Consider the following 24,196-nt stretch of genomic DNA (forward strand, 5'->3'; position numbering starts at 1 on the left):
TGTCTTCCCAATTCCTTTGGCTACGGAATATGTTTCATCCCCAAACTGTTTGAGGAACCCTCATCTGATATTTTTGGGGGGCAACATATTGGCTGGTTCTGCAAGTTCTGCCAAGATGCCTGTTTTTATCCATTTGTTCTTTTATTTAATTGTTGCACACCGCTCAGAGTCACTTGGTGCGAGACGGGCGGCTGTATAAATGTGATAGGCGCATACATAAATAATAAACAAAGTTTGTGCAACCTGGCTACCACCTTGCTCCACTACTGAAGAGAAGAACTGCACCGTGTGATCTTTTCTTCCTAATGCTTTTTAGGTTGAGCCTCAGGATCTGATGAACTGTCTCACTAGCCGGACGATTATTACCAGAGGAGAGACAGTGTCCACCCCACTCAGTATGGAACAGGCATTAGATGTCCGAGATGCATTTGTAAAGGTAAATCCTGAATCGTCCTCCACCCTTTTCCTCCACTTCCCCTTCCCCTCCCCAAGAAAACTACATGTCCCAAGATTCTTAGAGAAAGGTCCAGATCTGTGCATCTTCTTAAAGCTAGAAGATTGCTGTAGCCTTAAAGTAAAGATGCCCTCCAGTCAAGGTTGACTTTTGTTGACTTTATAGACATGGCGTTATAATTTTATGGCAATGTAGTGGAAGCCTAGCCAGCTTCTGGGAGGTTTTTTCCATTTCTCAATCTAGTTTACCACTTTGGGATCTCCTGGTGGCCTCCCTCCATGAGCTGGAGCTGGAGGAGAGGCAGGACCTGAGGGATTAGGGAAGGAAGATTTGGAATTAACCAACATTTATGACCACATAGTGATGGCTGGGGGAGCACAGGGCTGGTGGTCAGACTACTCAAATCATACAGAAAGGTGATCTCAGGCATGGAAATGTCTAATTGTTTCAAGGAGGGGGAGGCAAATGGCTTTCTTATGGAGCGGGGCACAGAAGGCCATTTTGGGGGCGAAGAGCTACAGGCAGGTCGCGATTGGTGCATGTTTGAATAATGCAATATTCGATTTCGTGCAAATTGTAAATGGATACCAGGTTGCATTTAAGGCAACCTAAATTCAGTGAATGCAAAGTTAATGCGTGTGCAACTGAGCCTAGCACGTGTGTAGTTGAGGTTGGGGTTTTAGACGCTGCTCCTCTTCGTGTGTGCAAGATGGAGAAAAGGAAGACTCCTTCAGAGAAAAACTGTACAAATGTAATGCTATGACTTTGTTAAAAAAAAAAATTAAGTTGCCTGTACAGGTAGTCCCCAGTTTAAGAACGAGTTCCGTTTCCAAGATCTGTCCTTAAGTCGAATTTGTATATAGGCCGGAATAGTGTTATTGTATAATACTGTATAAGTACTATTGTGTAATGGACTCGAACCATGGTATATTTAACCCAAACCATTGTGTATTTAACTCAAATCACTGTGTATTTAACTCAAATTTTGCTACAGGAGGCTCCGTTCTTAACTATGGGTTGTCCTTAAACTGGGCATTCTTAACCCGAGGATTGCCTGTATATTATTTTTAACCCTTAACGGTTATATTGCATGACACAAATTTATGTGTAAAAATTTTCATTGCCTGTTTCCATCAAGCTGGAACCCATGACCCTGTTTTCCCTAGAAATATCGCTTCGAATAGTGTGACTTCAAATAATGCAACCATTTTGTGGGATTTATTAACCACACTAATCGAGACCTATCTGTATTTTCACAAGTACTGCATTCCCAAAGTGGTGGTGGCTAGGAAAAAATGGATAGGCTTACATGGGAAAACCGGAGATAGAAACTTAATATTGAATGAACGAAATGCCTGGATCCAGAAATGGATGTTAGGAATTAAGCAGCCATTAATTAATTAATGATTAAATGATAAACATATCAGTTAACCAGATATAATGTCTGAGCAGCTTTACTGTTCAGCTTTGTTAGTGGAAATGGGGAAGGGACTTTAGGATTGCTCTAAAACAGTGTTTCTCAAACTCAGCAACTTTAAGATGGGTGGACTTCAACTCCCAGAATTCCCCAGCCAGCCATGCTGGCTGGGGAATTCTGGAAGTTGAAGTCCACCCATCTTAAAATTGCTGAGTTTGAGGAACACTTTGTTGGAGCAGAGGCATGCTGAAATAAATTTTCGATCCTTTCAACATTTCCAGGGTATCTACGGCAGACTTTTCGTGTGGATTGTGGAAAAGATCAACGCGGCCATTTACCGACCGCCTTCCCACGAGAACAAAAATGTCCGGAGATCCATTGGATTACTCGATATCTTTGGATTCGAGAACTTCACAGTAAACAGGTGTAGGATCTAGGAAATGGTGCAAGACATTTACTCAAAGGCAGGTGGGATGGAGGGATCAATTCACCCCTTCCAACAGGGGCACCCCCAGGGGGTCAAAAAAGTCAAGATGGGAACAATACAATGGAGATTTCAATAAGTAATTTAGCTTAAGACCAAACCTTTATGATATAACAAATACATCGATGTATGTCACAGAGTGTTCTTCTTTCATCTCTTCCTTTCCAATGTTCTATTTAACTTAGATTGAAAAAAACCAATAATTATAAGGCTCGTAACACTGACATCCTAATTTCTAATGAACATTGATAGAATGTATATTTTTTTCTTTTTTTCCTTACTTCCAATACTCTAAGGCAGTGTTGTCCAAACTTGGCCACTTTAAGATGAGTGGACTTCAACTCCCAGAATTCCCCAGCCAGCCATGCTGGCTGGGGAATTCTGGGAGTTGAAGTCCACTCATCTTAAAGTGGCCAAGTTTGGACAACACTGGTCTAAGGTATCTAAATAAAAGGATATCAAGAATGAACAGGTTAGGGATAGATCGTCATGGAGAAAACCTGTGGGGTTGCTAGGAGTTGAAAATGACTTGATGACACCTAATCAATCCATACAAATGTCATTGTACTGAAATACAGGTGGTCTTCAGCTTTCACTGACCATTTGTTCAGTGACCATTCGAAGTTATGACAATGCTGAACGAATGGTGGTTATAACCGATCCTTGGAAGTTACGGCCATCCCAGCACCCCCGCGGTCATGTGATTGTGATCTCGGCACTTGGCAACCTGTTCACACTTAGGACCAGTTGCAGTGCCCCACGATCACGTGATCGTCATTTGCAATCTCCCTTGCTGGCTTCTCCAGAAGGTCAGTGGGGAAGCTGGCAGAAAAGATTGCAGGTCGCTGGGGTAAGACTCCCCCACTCGCACACCCTCCCCAGCCCCTTTGTGCTGGCATCACAGTAACCACTGGCACACCCCCGTGCAACCCTCCCAACCCATGCACACTCCCGCATCCCCTCCCTGGCCTAACTAGCACTTCTCATGCACTCCCACGCACCCTCCCCAACCCATGCAGTGCCTCTTGCGCACCCCTGCACACTCCCTTGCACACCCCCTGACCCACCCTGCACCTCTCATGCACCCCCTCGTCCCATCCTCCACTCGGCAGCCACTTACCTGCCAGCCAGCCTTGGACTTGCAACTTCCTGCCAGCTTCCCCACTGACTTTGGTTGTGGGAAGCTGGCCAGAAGTTGCCTCACTTAACAACTGCGGGATTCAGTTAACGACAGCAACCAGGAGAGCAGGGGTTGCCATCACTAAGCAATGCAGTTGTGCTTTATGACCACAATGCTTCATGATGGAATTTATTTATTTATTTATTTATTTATTTATTTATTTATTTGAACAATGTATATGGCCGCCCAACTCACTCAGGGTGACTCCAGGCGGCTTAGAAGAATAAAAATCCCAATAGAAAACCCACTCCGGTCCCCAAAATTCCAGTCCGAATTGCCGTCGTAAGTCGAGGACTACCTGTAACATAATGTATCAAGATTTATAGTAACACAATAAAAAGGGAAAAGAGGTCAAGAGGGCAGCTGTGAACGTGGGATCAAAATGCTGCCTCTTTTTTGCATGTATCACATGCGCTGCCCACATTAAAAAGTGCCAGAACTCCAATCACATGGTACTGGCCAACATTTTTACAGTTTTGACCCCCTCAACACATTTTTTTCATTCTCCAGTATGGTTCTGAACTATTCCAGAGCCTATTTTTAAGCCTAGAAAGACTTTCCAGGGAGGTCATCTGGTTTTTATGCAATATTTTTCTTTTGCGGGGCTTCCGGATTTATTGTTCTTGGCTGCAGGGGCAAAAGTCAGCCTGTCCTTCTTTGTTGCTGATGGCTTCTGATCTGTTTTTTCATCGACGCGTGTTTTTATCCGCGAAAATATCTGCGGGAAATAACCATCTCTGTTTTCCCTCTCCAGTTTTGAGCAGCTCTGTATTAATTTTGCCAACGAGAACCTGCAGCAATTCTTTGTCCGTCACGTCTTCAAATTGGAGCAGGAAGAATATAATCTGGAAAATATCAACTGGCAGCACATTGAATTCACAGACAATCAGGACGCGCTGGATATGATTGCCATCAAACCGATGAACTTAATCTCTCTCATCGATGAAGAGAGCAAATTCCCCAAGGTCGGCGTTTCGCCAATTGCCATGACACTTAAGACCCCCAAATGCTCCATTTATGGCCTCTCAACTCCCCCTTTTTTTGGTTTTGAAAAGTTCGGGGCAAATCTCCGCCAGTGGCAAATCTTCTGAGCATCTGGCTCAGAAGCAGGATTGAATTTAGCGAGTACTGGGATAGGAGACCACTGAGAAATCTCAGGGCTGTAAGCTGGACAGGACGTCAGAAAACACCCCATTTCCACACTGTTAATGCGAAGTTTATAGATGTGTATCCAAGAATTAAGCTCAAGTCAAAGGATGTGTTACTTTTGAGGAATTTATGAATGCCTTAAGCTTAATGTCTACTAATTGTAGCATCCTTTAAAAACTGTGTCCCCCTCCCCAGTTGGGGAAATATTTGTTACGGGGGGGGATAAAGCTCAAAAGGCTTGCCTTAAGGCTCTGCAGGTTTTAACAAACTCATAGTCCCTGAATGCCCCAGCCTCCCCTCAAGAGAAAAAGGGCTTGAAAATGTCATTCCTCTTCATTCTTTTGAGTTCACAGCACCAGACTCAACCTCGCAAAGGAAAATGGGGTCTGCAGATTGAAAAAAGCCGGCCCGCCCTCGTGCTGGATCGTCCATGATAATTATTCCTCCTGTCTTTTAATCCTTTTTCAGCCCTATTTCTTTTCTGCAGACTTTGGCAATGCTTTAAAATGAAGTGATATGCAAACAGACAGGACAAACTTTTGCTGATCAGGAGAGACATTTCATATTTCGGAAGAACAGCTGGGGCTGCAGTGGGCGGGGCTGGGATGGGCAGTGGGCGGGGCTGTGTCATTTGTGGGGGATCAAGGGGGGGCTTTATTTTCTGGGCCTGAGGTCCAGTTAGAGCAGGGTTTCTCAACCTTGGCAACTTTAAGACGTGTGGACTTCAACTCCCAGAATTCCCCAGCCAGCATGGCTGGCTGACTGGGGAATTCTGGGAATTGAAGTCCACACGTCTTAAAGTTGCCAAGGTTGAGAAACCCTGAATTAGAGGATAATACAAAACATGCTGGCAGTGGTGATTTGCACCCAGAAACCGTTGTGCGAGCCTTAAAATAAAAGAAAAAAAAGCGATTCTGGTCAATGGGCTTCTTACAACATGCTTAACTGGGTTAATGGAACACCAGTGGTATCTTCATCTAACCTGCTATGGCTTGAGGCAGGAGTTCTCAAACTTCATGCTGCAGGGATACCCTAATAATACTACTGCCTGGGGTTAGGGTGAGGCAAGAAGGAAATAGGCCCCCTGGTTTTAATAATTACATTTCATGGGTGGATGAAATTAAACCAGCATGGAGCCTTGCAACTTTATGAAACACCACCTTCTGATTGTTAGGAAACAATGACATTTAAAACCGTATTTTTGTATGGACAGAATGAGACGAGCTTTCCACCGTTCCTGATATCTAGGTTTTATTTCTGAGGCAGCCACTCTGTTTCTTGTTCCACGTTCGTTTCGGATCAGCATTAGTAGAGAAGCAACTGCAGAACATCTGGACTTGGCGTTTGGTTTGACCAGGAGGGGGGGGCAGTTATGGGAGCAATCCTGCTTTGCATGTGTTGGCCATCGGTATGCACCCCAAGAGCTGAACCCCTCCTGTCCTGTACTCTACTTAAGCTTCCTCTTAATTGTGCTTGGACAAAGAATTCTGGCAGGGACCTAGATTTATGTGCACAAGCCCCCCACCCCCAATTTTGCAGCCCTCCTCAGATTTGCTCGCAGCCTGCAAGGGAGTTTGACAACTCACAACATAACACGACGACCCGTTCATACCAAAGCCAAGACAAGGGTACAGCTCCCCCCACCAATACGCCCGTATAAATCACCCAAGGCTATTTTAACCCAGTCAGGCGTGTGGTACCAACCCCACTGTTTGCAAGGACGCTTCGCCATTATACGTTTACGCTGCAGATCAGTGGTGTCAGAGTTGCAGAAAAAGCCTTGTTTGGACCCTGGGAACCCTAATTTGGGGCTGTCCTGTTCTCACCGATGCAGGGAACGGATGCCACGATGCTCCACAAGCTGAATTCTCAGCACAAACTGAACATCAATTATATTCCTCCGAAAAACAATCACGACACCCATTTTGGCATCAACCACTTTGCTGGAGTGGTATACTATGAAACAAAAGGTATGTTTTCGCTTTTTGGGCAGAGCTTCCATTGGAGCAGGACTGAGATACAGGACTTGTTTTAGGTCCTTGACTTAGAAACGGCCTTTCTGTCTAATATAGAAACCAGATCTCTTTCAAGTGGTTCTCTTCTCTGTCATCAGGGTTTCTGGAGAAAAACAGAGACACGCTCCATGGGGATATTATCCAGCTGGTTCATTCCTCAAGAAACAAATTCATCAAGCAGATTTTCCAGGCTGACGTAGCCATGGTAAGGTATCTCTGATACACTCGGCGGTGGGTGGAACAGGTGGTTAAGCGGAGAACCAACCATATCTTCAGACAGATCCGTCGTAATTCACGGGACTTAGTCACTGCTAATTTAAGCCTTAGTTATCTCGTTGGATCTACTCTAACTGTGATGAAGTTTGGCTCCAACTCTAAAAGTAAATGCATTATGCATAGGAGGCAAAAGTCCCCTTAAAATATCCATGCATGATTTTGATAGTCATAACATTTGGAGGTTAAGATAAGCAGGGATTAATACCAGACAAACAAGCAGAAAACAATACTCTAAACAAGGAACTACCAAGGAGAAAACCCCTCTCCCACCAACACTGGCAGAGCAAGCTACTGTATATAAACAGGGATCAAACCCCACACTCACTAGCACTGATGATGTTACCTAGTTGGGTTGTGAAATGTCTGCAAGCAAACCACCCAGCTCAGAGAGCACCAAGGACTCCACAGTTCATCCCTGAGCTACAGATATTCTCTCCTATTGGAATTGGGTGCTTGCTTGCTTGCTTTTAACCAAATGGTTCTCCTTGGATTTAATGAGGGAAAAGTGGATCCTTTAGAAAGCACACTTCCTTCCTCTAGACATCAAAAGCGCAAGGGCTATCTAGTCGTTTGAAACTTAAAATGTGACCGGCTTCAGATGACAAATGTACCTTTAGTTTTATGAATTTAGTTTCCACTGAATGTATGAACCATATGTTCTGCATCTTTGGAATAGTTCCTTTGTATAGAGTTTCCCCTGATTAACTGATGCTATTGAGAAAGATAGTTGAGTATTTCTTCTCTTTATCCTTTCATAAGCAAATGATTTCCAAAGTTAGCACCACTTTGCATTCTAAGGTGTTGATAACATCAACTGGCATCTTTTCTAATGCAATTTTGTGATGGCCAGGAGTATGGTTTTTCCTAATTTTCTTCCAAATTAGGCAGCGTACTGGCATTGAATCAATGGATGTGGCTTGGATTTTCATATTTAAGGGGGCTTTAAAAAAGAAAAAAACTCTTTTAGTTAAGTTAAACTTATCTCCAAACATACACACTTTTTCTTTCCCTATGCTTTTCTTCAAAAAATGGCAGAAAACTGCCCTTCTTCCCCAGAAAACACTTGGAGCGTTTACACTGAATTTGAAAGGTAGAGGTAGTCCTTGCTATCCGGAATTTAGATTGCTAAGTGATTTGGTTGTTAACCGAATTGGAGCTGATTTTACATTTTTTACGATAGTCGTTAAGCAAGTCACATGGTCGTTGAGTGAATCACATGGTAGCTAAGCGAATCTAGTTTCCCCAATGGGTGTTTTTTGCCAGAATTCTCTTAACAACCGCAGTGATTTGCTTAACGACCATCGTAAAAAATGTTGCAAATCGCAATCATGGGACAGCAGGGGTTGTAAAGCATTTTTCCCAAGGCTGTCGTAACTCTGGACCATCGTTAAATGAACAGTCATTAAGCAAGGACTACCTGTGTAATCATCGGAGGCTGCAGAGCCACACAAAAGAGAGTCAGGAAACAAAAGCAGCATGTGTGTAGCCTATTCGTCTCTGACTCAGAAAGAGTGTGTTGCCTGCACGCTGCCTTCCAGAGTGGCAGTGGCTTATGGGTAAAGCAGAATCCTGCACTGGTCAGGGGTTGGACTAGATGACCACTACGGTCATTTCCAACATTGATTCCAGGACGGCCATGTCAGAAATACATTGCACTTTTAGAATCAGAGGCCTGTAGCATATCAAGCGGTTCCTCATTTGCATCTAATTGTGTGCAGAGCAATTTAGCTCTGGCCATGGGAAGGAGGCGAGAGAGGAAAAGTGTGAGAGAGACTCAGCATAGCCCCACCTTGATCTTGTTGTCCTTAAAAAGGGGGCAGTCAAGGTTTGGGGCCAACTTTTAAGGTTCTGTTAATCTACCCTACAACAATAAAGTAGCATTCCTGGAATTCCTGTTTCTTGACCTGGCCTACCTCGAAGGGCTGACACAGGCATGAAAATGCCCCAGCAGCCTCTCTTCCATGTTGGTGTCTTCACAACATTGCTTTCATCCAGGGTCTAGCCCACCCCAAAGTGTCTTTAGCTATGTCAGTATAAAGTAGGGATTTCCCCCCTGGCTGGGGAATTCTGGGAGTTTCAGTCTACCCATCTTCAAGCTGCCAAGGTTGAGAAGCACTGGTCTAGGAAGTCACCAGGAGTTGGGCTGCTACTCACGGGGCGTTTCACTTTATTTTTTATTTATTCCCATAAGGCTTCCTTTCATCTTACCAGTGGACCTTATTCTCCGTGTTTCTTGACTTGCAGCCTCTTATAAAGCTGTTTCCTGGCAAAAACATTAGCCCGTTTGTTAGTTAGTAGAGACCAGCCTATACAATTCCAAGATGAGGCTGCAATGCAGTGACTGAGATCTCTGTTCCACAGTTCCAAACTGAATCTAGCTGCTGTAGAAAACATCTTCATAGCTGATCTTGGCTTGATATCCGACAATAAACTGGGTTGGTGCTTGGATGAGAGACCATTAGGAAAACCCAGGAATGTTGGTTTAGATTGGGAAGTCAAAAATCATTCTGGAAAAAGGCAATGAGAAATCTTTTCCTGCACTGGCAATTGGATTTAATGGATTTGACAGCTGGGGAATTCTGGGAGTTGAAGTCCACCCATCTTAAATTTGCCCAGGTTGAGAAACATTGTCCTAAATGACCCTTTGAATTCCATGATTTTAACATCCATGAGTTTGACTGCATAGATGCAGTCAGAAGGATGGGAGCTCAGCTGATGGTCTTTATTGCAAACTGCCTGAACTGGACAATGCTTTTTTTCCCCCCTTTCTTGTAAGATTGCAAACTAAGGTTATCCATATTTGTTGAATGATGGAGTTTCAACACAGATAAAAGGAAGTGCCTCTTCCACCAAAGTGCCTGGCTTTTAGAACCCAAGAGTTGCATTAACGGAAGATTAAGACTATGTTGATTCCATCTACATCAGTGTTTTTCAACCTTGGCAAGTTTAAGATGGGTGGACTTCAACTCCCAGAATTCCTCAGCCAACCTTGCTGGCTGGGGAATTCTGGGAGTTGTAGTCCACCCATCTTAAAGTTGCCAAGGTTGAGAAACACTGGTCTATATCCTCCAGAATCAGACGCAGCACGTGGAGAACACAGCTGGAATCATGCTGGTGCCTGCACACTTCCGAAAGGCATTCACGCTGGTCCCTGCAGGGCTGGTGGAAGAATGCCTTTTGGTCTGTTCCACCCAGCCTTTGGTGCTTTTAAAACAGTGCTGTCAGAAGGCAGTGCTCCTGGTTGGGCACATCATGTTGAAAAGCATGGCTGACTCTGAAACATAGGGCTTACCACCTCCATAGGTAGTAAAGACATTCATTCATTCACTTGTTCACTCACTCACTCATTCATTCATTCATTCATTTATTCATTGAATTTATATTGCTGCCCATCTCAATATATGACTCTAGATGGCTGGCACACAGTTAAAAACAATATAAAAACAGTGAAAATACAACCATTTAGAACAATAAAAACACTATGAACCATAAAAGCATATTACATCATTCAAAATCCAGAGCCAAGATGAACACGTTCATCTGTAACCATCAATACAGCCCCTACACCGGCCCCACCAGACTCCCAGGTCCCCGTGCCCGTTGGCAAAACCACCTTTTCAGGGCGTTGTGAAAAGCCAGCAGGGCCAGGCCCCCTCTGATCTCCGGTGGGATGATGTTCCACAGGGTGGGAGCTGTGACAGAAAGGCTCTCCTCAATCAGATGACACTCCTTGGCTGACACGACTCAGAGCATGCCCCTCCTGCTGGACCTGATGGGACAAGAAGATGTAATTAGAGAGCAACAGTAGGGGATGGATAATTAGAGTTGGTTAGAATATGGAAGATAGGTGTCCACAGGTTATTTTATTTATTTATTATTTGATTTCTATAGTCGCCCATCTCAACAAGTGACTCTGGGCAGCGTACTATCATAAAACAATAAACAATTAAAGCAATACAAATAAATATATATGGTTGCCAAGTAAAACTGTTGCCATAGATATGCCAGGCCCGGGCATATAACCAGGTCTTCACAGCCTTATGAAAGGCCAACAGGGTTGGGCTCATCCTAATCTCTGGAGGGAGAATGTTCCAGAGGGCAGGGGCCAAGGCAGAGAAGGCACGTCTCCTTGTCCCCATCAGCTGACATTCCTTGGTTGATGGGACCCGTAACGTGTCCGAACTGTATGGGTAGAAACAACTGGGAGGAGACGGTCCCTCAGGTAACCCAGTCCCAAGCCATGAAGGGCTTTCAAGGTGACAACCAGCACCTTGAATTGCACCTGGAAGCACACTGGCAATGATCATAAAGGTTATAGTCATAAGAGTCAAGATGGTAGCCCCAACAGTGCAATCAAAGCTCTCCCTGTTGCCCTTCAAAAAAGAGCAGAGCTTCAAACCGCACCATTGCGCATAGCTTCAAGTGCACCTTGGCGGCCCCCATCTTCACCTTTTGGGCCACTTTTGTCAGACTCTCCTGGGAGGGAAGCTCCAGAAACTAAAAAGATCAGGAGCAGCAGGAAGCCTGGGGAGCACCAAAGGAGACCTCCATGGGTAGGTTGTTCACAAACCTCTGCATCTATTTCTATTTAAGTGTCCCCTTCTTTAATCAAAGGGCAGTTCTTCCTGTTCACTTTTTTTCTCCTCTCTTCTCTCTCTGCATTTTGCTTTGTTGTTTTATTTTCCTTTTCTTCTCCTGTAGTTTCTCTGTGGCTGTCCGTCCACTACCTTTGCCCAGTCGCCAACGTCCAGTTTGAAGGTAAAATAAGTTCTGCCAGTCCTTCCTGGGGTGTGTTTGGGTTTGCCCACTTTTTCTGGATTACTGCTTTTCCTTGGGTCACATGCAACAGATGCTTTTCAAGCAAAGACAAAATAAATTACAAGGAAGTGAAGGGCTCATTTGCAAGAAGCAAGGAAATTTTCCCTGCTGGAAATAATTTGTGGGGACCAAACATTCAAGAGCTGAAGTTTTTGATCAGTTACCTGGTGTCCTCTACATGGGTTGGACTTCAGCTCCACAGGGCCTGGCTAACGTGGCCCTGGATGCTGGCTTTGATGAAGGCTGGCTGTGTTCACACGTTGCACTGACCCCCAGCCGAGCCCACCCCTTTCTTTCTGTGCAGTTAATGCATAGCTCAGGAGGTCAGCCAAACTTACAAAATAGAGTTTGTTCCCTAAACCATGATGAAGCAGACAAGAAAGCTATCACTGAACACACCCACCAAACTACAAATTGTTGTCAGCACATGTGATTGGTTTAGTTCTCAGTGTGCCAGACATAGACAGTTAGTCTAAATCAGTGTTTTTCAAACCTGGCAATTTTAAGATGTGTGAACTGCCCCTCCAAGAATTCCCCAGCCAGCATCCAAGTTTGAAAAACACTGGCCTAACTGAACAAATCATGCTCAAGTCCACAGATAAGTCCATTACATGAACGCACCCAAGTCTGAAGCACTACTGACCCTCTTATTTTTCCTTAACCTGGTTACCTGTCCTCTCTATCATGGTAATAGTTATTTAAAGGAAAAGTGTTTGGAGCTGCTGACTCTGAACCATCACATGCTTAGGTCCAACAAATGTTAACTAACTAAGGTTTGTTATGGCCAAAAGAATAAATTGCAAAGTACAGAATTAATCAAAACAAAGCATAGGATAAAAGAGTTTGGCAGGTAAAAAGAAGTTAGTAGGCATTAACCTAAAATGTTTAAAAACCCAAATGTATTAATGTATTAGTAAAAGACCTTGTATTTATAGGCATAGTTCATAATATACAGTTGGCAATGTGATTTCAGGATGTTTTATCTGAGAGTAAACTATAGCAAGCAAATGTTCCATTCACACAACACATTGAACCCTGTCAAGAGAGGTGTCTGCGGGAGGCAAGTTGTGTGTGTGTGTGTGGGGGGGGTAAATGATTCAAGAAGTGTTCTGGTGCAAGCTTCGCCTCCCTTGTACATGTGTCGTAACAAAAACAAGCCTGTTTTCTTCTGATGAGGAGGGTTCTGCTTTTCACTCTTATTCTCAGGGTACTTGAGAATTTCTGTTGCATTTCTCTTGGCATCGTTTTTGGGAGCTTGCTTTTATGGCTGGGATTGGCACAGGGCACACTAATTATTGTTATTATTTAGATTTTTTTTTATCCCGCCTTTATTATTTTTATAAATAACTCAAGGTGGCGAACCTACCTCATAATGCAAGGTTTTTTTTGTCTAAAGGCATTCCCAGCTAAGAAAGGGTTCTAGGGAGAGTTTGCTTCTGGGGTTTCTCCTGAGGATTGCATAGAGGCTAGCCGCTGACATTTGGAGAGAGGACTATACCATTTGGTGAGGACACATCTGCACTTCTGTAATGGGATTCGCTGAGCCTGGGAATGAGAAGGGATGTTTGCAAAGCGATGCAAACCAGAACAAATGGACCTCCTCTTCGTATTTCATAAATGGGTAGCCATTTCCCCCATAAATCCAGAGCGAGTTAGAAAGAAGATCAGAGTCATCAAGGAAGATCTGCTTTAATATCCTCACTGATAAAAGTGGGGCTAAAGTATAGTTGTATCTAGTTTCCAAGATTCTGTAACTGAACTCTTTTTCCTTGCCGTATACCTGGCTGTCGAGATTGAAAATCGAGCTTTCCTGATTCCTGCGAGGTGACTTGATAGCTTCCCTCGGTTACTGCATCTCTAAGTAAAATGCAAGATGATCAATTCCCCCATCAGCATTTCACCCCAATTCCTTCTCCTTTGAAAGAAGTTTCAAAAGTGAATTCTCTGTGGGTCCCTTCGATAGGAACTAGGAGTGAAAAAGATGCAGGAGAATTTTTGGCCGCACGGCAGTGAGAAGCCAGAAGCTCTGCCTCTGGAAATGTATTTGATCTCTTTCTTTTACAATATTTGGCATTACCCCATCCATTAAGGCTCTGGGTGGTGAACCATAAAGCACCCCAGATTTACTCTTTCCCTAAGCGTTGTTTCCTCACCGTGGTGACCCCGACCTGATGAAACCGAGCCAGCTGTACTTTGAGTGCAACTCAACTTTGCACGCAGGTGCGTAAGGAGCAAAGTTTGGATGATGACATCCCAACACATCTTTTTGTCCCCCACTTCCCTTTCTCCCCCCTTTGTTTAAATAATTTACCAATCTCCCCATTCGGCTCCTGCCAGGAGCATCTCAGCGGCTCAGAAGTCACAACCAAGCCTAGCACACCTAAGGAGTACCCTTCTGATGAATGAAGCCGCCCTGCAGCCGCTCCCAGAGTAGAACCTCCATAAAATCACAGCAAGGAGCATCAAAGACATGGGGGGGGGGCTTTTCACGCCCCAAAGGCCCCCTAAAATAGCCACGGGGGTGAGAGCGTCCTCGGCCTCTTTTTTTTTGGACGACGGGAGGCTCGGCCGCCCTGGGCCGAAGAGGTTTCCTGTGTTGGGAGCGCTCCCGGCGCCCCAGCCGCGGGGAAGCGCCCAGCCGCGGCCGCGGTTTCCCGGCGCTGACCCGCCGCGCCCGCCCCGCTCTTTCTGCAGGGCGCGGAGACCAGGAAGCGGTCCCCGACGCTGAGCGGCCAGTTCAAGCGCTCGCTGGAGCTGCTGATGCGCACCCTCGGCGTCTGCCAGCCCTTCTTCGTCCGCTGCATCAAGCCCAACGAGTACAAGAGGCCCATGGTGAGTGGGGCGCGGGGGGGGGCGCAGCTCGGAGGGGCGTTCTGGGACGAGGCTTCCGACGTGGCAGGGGGCACTCCGCGTCTGTTGGGAGCCTGGAAGGGTTCTTGGCGGGGAGTCCTCTTAATGCTGTACTCGGATTCCCCCCTCCTGCCCCAATTTTATGCGTTTAGTTTTCTGTGGTTACATCTTTCCTTTCCCCTTCCCCTTTCCCCTTCCCCTTCCCCTTCTCCCTCCTTCCTTTCCTTCCCCTTCCTCCTTCCTTTCTCCCTTCCTTCTTTCCTTTCCACTTTCCCTTTCTTCCTCTTTCCTATCTCTTTCCTTCATTTCCTTTTTTCTTTTCTTTTCCCTTCCCTTTCTCCTCCCTTTCCCTTCTTTTCCCCTTCCCCTTCCCCTTCCCCTTCCTTCCCTTCCCTTCCCCTTCCCCCTCCCCCTTCTTTTCTTCCTTCCTTCTTTCTTTTCTGCTTCCCTTCCTTCCTTCCTCTTCCTTCCTCTTCCCTTCATTTCCTTTCTTCCTTCTTTTCTTTCCACTTCCCCTTCCTTCCTCTTCCCTTTCTCTTTTCTTCATTTCCTTTCTTCTTTTCTTTTCTTTTCTTTTCTTTTCTTTTCTTTTCTTTCTTTCTTTCTTTTCTTTTCTTTTCCCTTTCCCTTTCCCTTTCTCTTCCTTCCCCTTCTTTTCTCCTTCCCCTTCCCCTTCCCCTTCCCCCTTCTTCCTCCCCTGCCCTGCCCTGCCCTGCCCTGCCCTGCCCTGCCCTGCCCTGCCCTGCCCTGCCCTTCCTTTCCTTTCCTTTCCTTTCCTTTCCTTTCCTTTCCTTTCCTTTCCTTTCCTTTCCTTTCCTTTCCTTTCCTTTCCTTTCCTTTCCTTTCCTTGATAGGTGTCCCCCCATATCTTTCTGCTGGATCTTCTTTCCTATTCATGTAGACCTACATTTTAAACAAATCAAGCTGATGCATACATGCTCATGGAAAATGTAAGCTGGAATAAATTTATCCTTTGGGCCCTTCTCCTGAAGTCTGCCCTTCCTAAAACACACCTTTTGAGAGAAGATGTGAGAAGAATCTTGACAACAGACATGTAGGGAAAATGTGTGGTTGAACAGAAAAATCTGTTCAGAAACGGTTTAAAGGCATTTGTATTTAAATGCAAAATTGGTACACAAACTAATATGAAAACATGGCAAAATGATGTTAGGAACAAACACTTGTGAATCTAGCATATTATCAAAATAGACTGATATATATCTAGTTATAATGATAATATAATGATAATATAGTGATAATGAAGCTCAAGCTCAGATATTTTGGTCACCTAATGCGAAGAGAGATCTCTTTGGAGAAGACCCTGATGCTGGGAAAGATTGAAGGCAAAAGGAGAAGAGGACGGCAGAGGATGAGATGGTTAGATAGCATCACTGAAGCAGTGAGCATGAAACTGAGCAAACTCAGGGAGGCAGTGAAGGACAGGAAGGCCTGGCGCAATATGGTTCATGGGGTCACGAAGAGTCGGACACGACTTAACGACTGAACAACAACAACAACAATCTCTAGTTTCTTCTTTGCCTTCCGTGAAACACCAGTATGGTCCTGCAAGTGGTTTTCTGGACCCTGATTTTAAGCCCTCAGCATGGATTTTTTTCTTGCTTCGTTTTAGTCACCTTTTGAGAAGAGGAACTTTGCTCCAAAGACTTTGCCCATATTTATTCAAATAACCAGCCTATGGCAGTTAGTCTTCAGTAGCACCCAATGACAGTCGTAATGGCCAGTCACAATCTGCCACAGTAGAAATGGCTGCACAGACGTCCAAGAAAAGGAAAGTGAAACCCTTTGCTGCAGTAGTCCAAGGTCAGAGGGCTGCCTTTAAAGGATTTGCACACAGAATTTCGCTCAGGCCTTACAAATTATTACCGATCTGTTTGGTGGCCTCGCCTGTGGCTTAATTTTCTGCTAATCCACTCTGTTCTGCAAAGTTCTGCAAAACAGCCAGTAGGATCCCTTCCGCTTCCCCCAAACTTCAGAGTAGGTTGTGGAAATGGATCCTGCTATTTGGGAATGCATAGAGAGGTTTAGTAATGGTGCATCAAGATATGTTTTACGCTACTTAGAGTCTTTTTCTGAGGAGTGGGGGAGGGGATATTTCTCCTCAGGAGTAAAATTTCTTTTGGCAATTACAGTATCTAAAAGATGAGATGCAAACATTCAAATGACCAAAGGGGGCAGCAAAGAAATGTAGTTTATCTCTTTACCGCCACCTAGTGGCTGTCTGTAGATCTGCAGCCTAGATCTGTAGCCTGCCAAAGGCTACAATAACAGGTTCTTTCTTCATTGTCCATTGCTTCTCGACTGCAACTCTGGATTAAGCCCACCCACTTCCCCCACCTACCACTATCTTGGATTGTAACATCCATAATTCCCATCCCGCAAGGCCTTTGACCGTGAAATAAGAAATTGGCTGGGTCAGTAGAAACTAAAACGAAAACAGTTCTTTGGGAAGGAAGATGCTTCCCTGAGCAAGTGCTAAGAACAGCAGGAAGCAGAACTTCAGGAAACTAAAATAAAGAGTGGAAAATATCTGTCTCTCGCAGGATGACATCGCGGGGAGGATATATCGCCCTGGGTCGGTACAAAGGAAGCCGGTTTTGGTTTTTTATTTAGGTGCCTGTGTTTTTTCCTGAAAGTGAATTTTCACGGCACAGATTGTTTTTGCAACGAGCGCAGTGGAAAAGGTTATTTGAAGAGGAATTATTGGAGGTAGTGTGATCCAGTGGATATAGCCAAGAGATAATAGAGCTAGAATGGTCCCTTGTGGACTAACTGGGAAATTAACTGATGGCTATGCATCCTTTGCTTGAAACCCTCCGTCATGGGAGACCCCTATTTATTTATTTATTTATTTATTTATTTTCTCCCTGCCCATCTCCCCCCAGTGGGGACTCTGGGCGGCAATTATCAAACCATTCTTGCTGCCAACCTATTTCTTAAAACATTCATTCTCTCACCTTCTTACCGTATTTCACCCCATTAGACCGAATTCTTCATTCTCGGCCACCTCCCATTTGCCTTTCTTTCTCTTACGCCTTAGTTCTTTCATTCTCTTATATAGAAATTGTCCATCCCTGTTCTGGCAATGAGAAGTTCTATGTAAAATACATTTTTATGATGTCCCTTGGGGGAATCGGAGGCTAACCTTATAAGGAAGGCTTCAAGGGCCTGTGTGAGTTTAGCCTAAAGAAGAGAAGACCCAGTTACAGTCTTCCAACACTTGAGGGCTGTTCCAGAGAAGAGGGGGTGCATTTATTCCTCTTGATGCCTGAGGTAGGACAAATACCAACGAGTGGAAGAAGGAGATCCAGACTCAAAATAAGGAGAAATTTCCTGACCACGAGACCCATGAATCAGTGGAACAGCCTGCCCCCAAAGTTGTGGGTGCTCCATCCTTTGAGGTTTTCAAGCCAAGGTTGGAGATCCATTTGTCTGGGATGGTCTGAGGATTCCTGCCCTGGGAAGGGGGATCTCCAAGAATCTCTTCCAACCCTGTGATTCTTTGTAATCACGAGAAATTAAAGGCCACTTTTTCTCTTCGTAGTTATTTGACCGGGAGCTTTGTGTCCGCCAGCTGAGATATTCTGGGATGATGGAAACCATCCGGATCCGCAGGGCTGGCTATCCAATCCGGTACACCTTTGTGGAATTTGTCGACCGGTACCGGGTTCTCATGCCAGGAGTTAAACCCGCTTACAAGCAGGTAGAGAAGAATAACCATACTCATTTAAACAACTATTCTCTTCATCTCTTCAAATCCTTCCCATAACCTGTTTTTTCCCCATGAACCCTTATAATCTACTTCAGCCTTTCCAAAGTGACACGCCTAGTTCCTTTCGTCCCAAATCTGGCTGAAAATAATAACGGTGGCATCTGTAGGACATTGGTTTGGTGCTTCCTGTAAGATGATGAGAATTGTGGTTTGATGTCACCAGCAGTAAATGTGGACTTACTATATCTTCATTCAATCTGATATAGTCAGACATGGGTTAGGGATCCATAGCTAGCTTTAGGAAGTAGTAAAAAATTAAGCACATTCAAATTGTATAAATCCTATTTATCTGGACTTAAGTGAAAGACCTTGGAAATATGAACTTTATGGTGAGGTCGAAATTCTAGGTTCTCTTTTCAACATTCAGGCTATGCTCAAACAACTAATTTGATCAGTGAAAGATCTGGCACTTGCCTTTTGAAAACCATGCTAAGTCTAGTTCGTGTTAATGCTGGTTTGGCCACCAACCCTGTTGTGTGAATTTAACCTTTGGGTTAGTCTGTGAATCAGCATATTGTGTACATCCAGGAAATGAGTTAATTCAGCAACCAGGTTAAACATGGTGCATAAATGCAGCCTTCCAAATAACATTTCTAAGTTTTGCTTTACTTCTATGTGAGTACATATTTTTTTATGCTATGGGAGTTGGCCTTCACTCTTTTGGTGGATTTTACACATTTTAAGGAAGTGGCTAACATTTGAGTAGGGGGATGTTTGTGAACAGGGTTGTTTGAGGGTAGGGTAAAAATGACTCCAAATTGCTTGTGAACTCAATGAGATGCTCCCGCTACCTCCATTGTTGGCTAGAGACATCTAGCAAACCAAGGCTGAGAGGCACTGTGCTCATAGATTCATATGGTTGAAAGGGATCTCAGAGATCATCTAGTCAACCCCTGCTTGGTGCAGACTTTGAAATCTGCCCACTTGTTCCTTCCAGGGGGATCTGCATGGAACATGCCAGCGCATTGCTGAAGCTGTGCTGGGCAAAGATGATGATTGGCAGATTGGCAAGACAAAGATCTTCCTGAAGGTATGGTGGCAGATGATTTCAGAATCAGATGAGATTCCAGGAAGCAAGAACAGATCGGTCCCTGGAAAAAAGAGAGGCCGTGGCCATCACGTAGAGTTCAGTTTCAAGGATGAGAAACGCTGTCTAAGCTTCAGGATTTGTAGGAATGTTCTGGGGATAAATAGTAAGAGGGTAGAGATTTCAACAGAAGAGAATATATGTCGCTCAGGGTTGAACTATGGAGTGCTCGGTGCTCTCTGAACTGGGTATAGATTTTGCAGCTCCTCTGTAAACTGTCCTTCTTGAACTCGGGATCAGCATGCTGCTGGATTTCATCGAAAACAGTGTTTTTCAAACTTAGCAACTTTAAGATGGGTAGTCTCTTCTCTCTTTTGAGCTTAACTCCATTTACAATTCCATGAAAGCTTGAGTCAATCTACATACCCTTATACCAAGCAACCACTGGTTGTCAGAATGGATGAACATTTCAAGCCAAGCGGCCTGAATTCTTCTCAGACTTAAAATGGGACTTTGTGTTCTAGATAGTTCTTCTTCAAATTGTAAAGTTGGAAAGGGCTATTTGGCCCTCAAATCCAACCCACCCCCTTTCCCCCCCTCATTTTGTGCTGTTTCCTCCAATTTCTTGCATGGGGGTATCTTCTGAGGTAGAATTGGATGTTCCCATATTCTTCAAAGCTGAAAAACAGAAATCAATTTATCCATTCCAGCTACAGTCTAATTTGTTGTTTCATTTTGAAATCCAACCCTTATCTAATTCTCAGAGACGCTGATGAAGTCTCCCATTCCAGAAAGTGTTATCAATCCTGCACAGTTGTGTGAGCAGGAAGTTGGGAAATGGACAGGTCAAAAGGTCCACTCAGATAGTTGGCTTAGTCTGGAAACACGTGAGGTTTTATTTTCAGCAATCTGGAAAAGAAACCAGCGAGGAAAAGACAGGAGGAGAAACTCTTTAAAGAGCAGTGTTATTTTCAAAATCCAGAACCCAAGGCCCAGTTTTCTTCATACCCTAAGAATGTGAGAGAACACCCAAGTATCCACTCTGGAAATTGATAACTTTGGCATTTGCATACCATTTGCAGTGATTTTTTTTTTCTGGAATGAAATTCGGGAATTCCATGATTGATTCCAAGATGGATTGAGTTGCTGGTGCTTCCGGTGAGTGTCAGAAATCTCTTGGGTGCTTCAGCAGCAAAGCTTGCAGATCCTTTGCATCTTCAGCTATCAGAGTAGCGTGATCAGCACAGCACAGGCTATCGATGTTTCTTCCTCCAGTTTTAAAACCAGGCTCATCATCTTCAAACCAACTTCCCTTAATATATATTTGGCATCTAGGTTGAATAAATGAGGGGAGAGGATACAGCCTCGTCTCACTCCTTGGCCAACCTGGAGCCAATCTTTTTCATCATGTTCATATTGTACAGTAAGTTTCTCAGGAGGACAATGAGATGTTCTGGGATTCCCATTTTTCCAAGCACTTTCCACAGCTTGACCATTTGATAAGATTCAATCCTTTGTAAAATGCTATCATTTCATTAGAGCAGTGTTTCTCAACCGTGGCAACAATTGCTCATTGTTGAAGGATCTTCTCACTGGTGCTGGGACTATACATTAATGTTTTAAGAATCAGACGTCCTAACTTTGTTCTCTTGTTTTAAGATATATCTGTATACAGCAGTGTTGCTCAACCTAGGCTACTCTAAGATGGGTGACTTCAACTCCCAGAATTCCCCCAGCCAGCATGGCTGGCTGGGAAATTCTGGGAGTTGAAGTCCACACGTCTTAAAGTTGCCATGGTTAAGAAACACTGCATTGGAGAGCTCCCTGCAGAATTCTGAGATTTGGTTACATTCCCACCCAAGATGGAAGAATGTCCTTTTTGATTGTAGTTTTTCTAAATAGGTGTTATATATGAGCTATTTATAGAGGTTAAATGCCAGTGATGTGATAACAGACTCGGGCAGGTCTGGGGAATTCTTATTGACCAATGCACTAATAATGTTTTAAGAGCACGCCTTGCTTGTGAGAAACCAAAACTTTCCATCTCTGTAATATCCCCTCTTTCATTCCTCTCTAATTTTGAAATATAAATGAATTGTTTTTTTATGGCACAGACAAGATGACTGCAAGGCCTTTTTCCCACCATTTAGCTAAGATCTAATCTTGACTAACCCGTAGCTGTATTTTTTTCCCTCAGGATCACCATGATATGCTGTTGGAAATTGAGCGGGACAAAGCCATCACGGGCAAGGTTATCCTCATTCAGAAAGTAGTTCGTGGATTTAAAGACAGGTACCTGGGAAGCTGGCTAATATTTCTTGGTGTGAAATGTAACCTGGGAATCATAATTTGTGCTTGTGGTGGGTAAGGTTGTGTATTTCCAAGGAAGCCTTGCACAATTGCCTTTCTTCTGTGTGTCATGGATAGGTTAAACATGATTTTAGAACTCAACAAAGTTGCTAACCATCAAAGTTTATCCTGGTTCCTCTGTGTGTTGAAACAGAAAAGGAGTAGACTGCATTCTGTTATGGATAAAATTCAGGTGCCCCCCCAATCACCCCATAAAGCAGCAGATGTTGGGAAAATATATATGAGTCTCAGCACTTTTTAAAATATTAAAATATTGGCTAATCAGGAGGTTCCTAGCTGAGCCTGTCTAGAATTTTTTTATTTTTCTCTTAAAATGTTCTATCCTTCCCTGCCCTGTCACAACACAGTGTTTAATCTCAAGTCAATGTGTTTGGCATCATGGCAGCAGAAAGAAAATCTGTGTTATTCCTCTTGTTACGGTGGTGCTATTACCAAAGTGAATTTAAAATGTGAGTTTGTATGGGCTCAGCCCATCTTTTCCTTTGGTTCTTTTGTTACAGCAAGTCAGGGTCATTGGAAATCATGACAAAGCTTGATTGGTTGTGGGCAAGAAAAGAAAAAAATATTATCTTGACCTAGCCAGGGACCCTGCCTCACCTGACCGTAATTCTTTGGTAGAATTTTTAAAATAAAAAACCAGCGAGAGGGAAAGTTGCATGAAAAATTAGCCTCTAGCTTCTAACTTGTCAAGAATGTCTCTGAGTCCCAGATGTTCTTAAAAGCAAAAGTCAGTGCTTTGTTTGAAGATGTCTAAGGAACCATAGCTGTATAGGTCAGGACTATTTTTATTGGCACATAATCTTGCAAGTCTGAATGCACTTCCCCCTCCCTCCCTTTATCTTCATGAGAACTAGGGAGGGCTTGTCTGAGATGTTTTCTCATGGTACTTTCTTGGCCTGGGCTCAATCCCTGCTTATCTGACCATTGCTTGGTAGCAGCTCTTCCTCCTGTCTTTCAAGGCCATTCCCTATGCCCTCTACCAGGAGGGCTCCCCTACCCAGAAAAATAGACAAAAGTAAACCAGGTAGGGGGGGAGGCTACAGCAATATTTTTCGAACTAGGCCACTTTAAGATGGGTGGACCTCAATTTCCAGAATTCCCCAGCCAGCCATGGGGAAGTCCACCCATCTTAAAGTGGCCAGGTTTGAAAAACACTGGACTGGTGGGAGTGATGGCCCATGGGGCAGCCAGTTTTTAAATAAGTTCCTGCATGGTGGAAACTATTTTGTGAGAGTGCCAGAGAACATGTTTGGAATTCCAGATGTTCCCTCTTGGGGATGGTTCAAGAGATAGGAAACTCCATTTCCTCAAGGAGGAGCCCCAAACTCTCAGCCATCGCTACCATGGAATCAGATACTCAAGCAAGCCAGGTTCCATATTGAAATTACATACCCAAAGCTCCAAATTTCACATGCCATGGGACAAACATGCCCTGGCTGTCTCTTTTATCAGTCATGTACCCGTGAGGTTGCCCATCTCCTCTCCAGCTCATAAGTGAGAGAGGCTTAAGTCATCCTGAGCTGTGATGCGGTTAATTGATCCTTTCCCCCAGTAGCTTGACATCATCTGGACAACCTCAAGGTGCATGAAATTGGTTAGCCTCCGTCATCTATTATCTTGGAGGAAAATCAGCACAGTGGGAGCAACGGGACAGAGGCGATCAGCATCGCAATGTGGGCTATATACTTTTCAAATTCACTTACTGTTATTTCAAGAATGGGGGGAGAGAACTATAAATGGGGAAAGGTCCTAAGTTGCTTTTGCAGTCAGGAGGCCAACAACTCAATATGATTTCCAACTGGGCTTTCCTGCTCTTAATCAAACTATGATTTGTTTTTTAGTGCCAGGACACCAAAGGTCTGATAGAGGCCATGTCCCGACATTAACAATAGCCTAGAAAATCTCCTTTTTCTGCTCCATCCCCACATTTTTGCTTTGCTCTCATCCTCAGCTCCAGGGTTAACTCCTTAATTAAACCAGAGTTGAAGGAGTCTTTTCTTCTTCATTCCAACTCCATCCAAGGGCAGCCTCGAGGTGTGTAAAACCTTTCAGGTTTTCTCACCTACAGTATTAATTTGGAAAGCAGTCTGGGGAGTGGGAGTAACTGGGGAGAGAGGCAATAAAAGCAGGAGAGGGATCCAGACTGGCATAGTTTTTTTTTAAATCCAGATTTCCTGGATAGAGAGCATGACAGTTTAGTGGTAGGGACATTACTTAGGGGCTGCAGGAAGCCCAAACAAACCAGATACTTGTAGAGAGTAAGGAAGGTGACCTTGATGGAGAGGTGCAGGAACCATTACCTAGGCAAAAGGGGTTGAAACCTTTTTTAACTCCTGAGAAACCAGATAACATTCAGAAGCGACTCA

The 24,196-nt window shown here is 44.2% G+C and overlaps 1 protein-coding gene across 1 annotated transcript in view; it reads left to right on the forward strand.

Moving 5' to 3' along the window:
* The window catches only part of MYO7A (myosin VIIA), a 90,709-nt gene that overhangs the window by 20,390 nt on the left and 46,123 nt on the right, over nucleotides 1-24,196 (forward strand). The window contains exons 10-19 of the mRNA XM_088140887.1: nucleotides 317-436; nucleotides 2,153-2,295; nucleotides 4,290-4,500; nucleotides 6,519-6,654; nucleotides 6,798-6,904; nucleotides 11,677-11,733; nucleotides 14,488-14,625; nucleotides 18,206-18,364; nucleotides 19,371-19,463; nucleotides 21,658-21,752. Of these exons, the coding sequence (XP_087997013.1) occupies nucleotides 317-436; nucleotides 2,153-2,295; nucleotides 4,290-4,500; nucleotides 6,519-6,654; nucleotides 6,798-6,904; nucleotides 11,677-11,733; nucleotides 14,488-14,625; nucleotides 18,206-18,364; nucleotides 19,371-19,463; nucleotides 21,658-21,752 (1,259 nt within the window). The remainder of the gene's footprint in view (nucleotides 1-316; nucleotides 437-2,152; nucleotides 2,296-4,289; nucleotides 4,501-6,518; nucleotides 6,655-6,797; nucleotides 6,905-11,676; nucleotides 11,734-14,487; nucleotides 14,626-18,205; nucleotides 18,365-19,370; nucleotides 19,464-21,657; nucleotides 21,753-24,196) is intronic.

This window comes from Python bivittatus, unplaced genomic scaffold (assembly GCF_059951505.1).
Source record: "Python bivittatus isolate LINGU-HERP-01145 unplaced genomic scaffold, Pbiv_v1 ctg000340_np1212, whole genome shotgun sequence".
NCBI classification, from domain to species: domain Eukaryota; kingdom Metazoa; phylum Chordata; class Lepidosauria; order Squamata; family Pythonidae; genus Python; species Python bivittatus.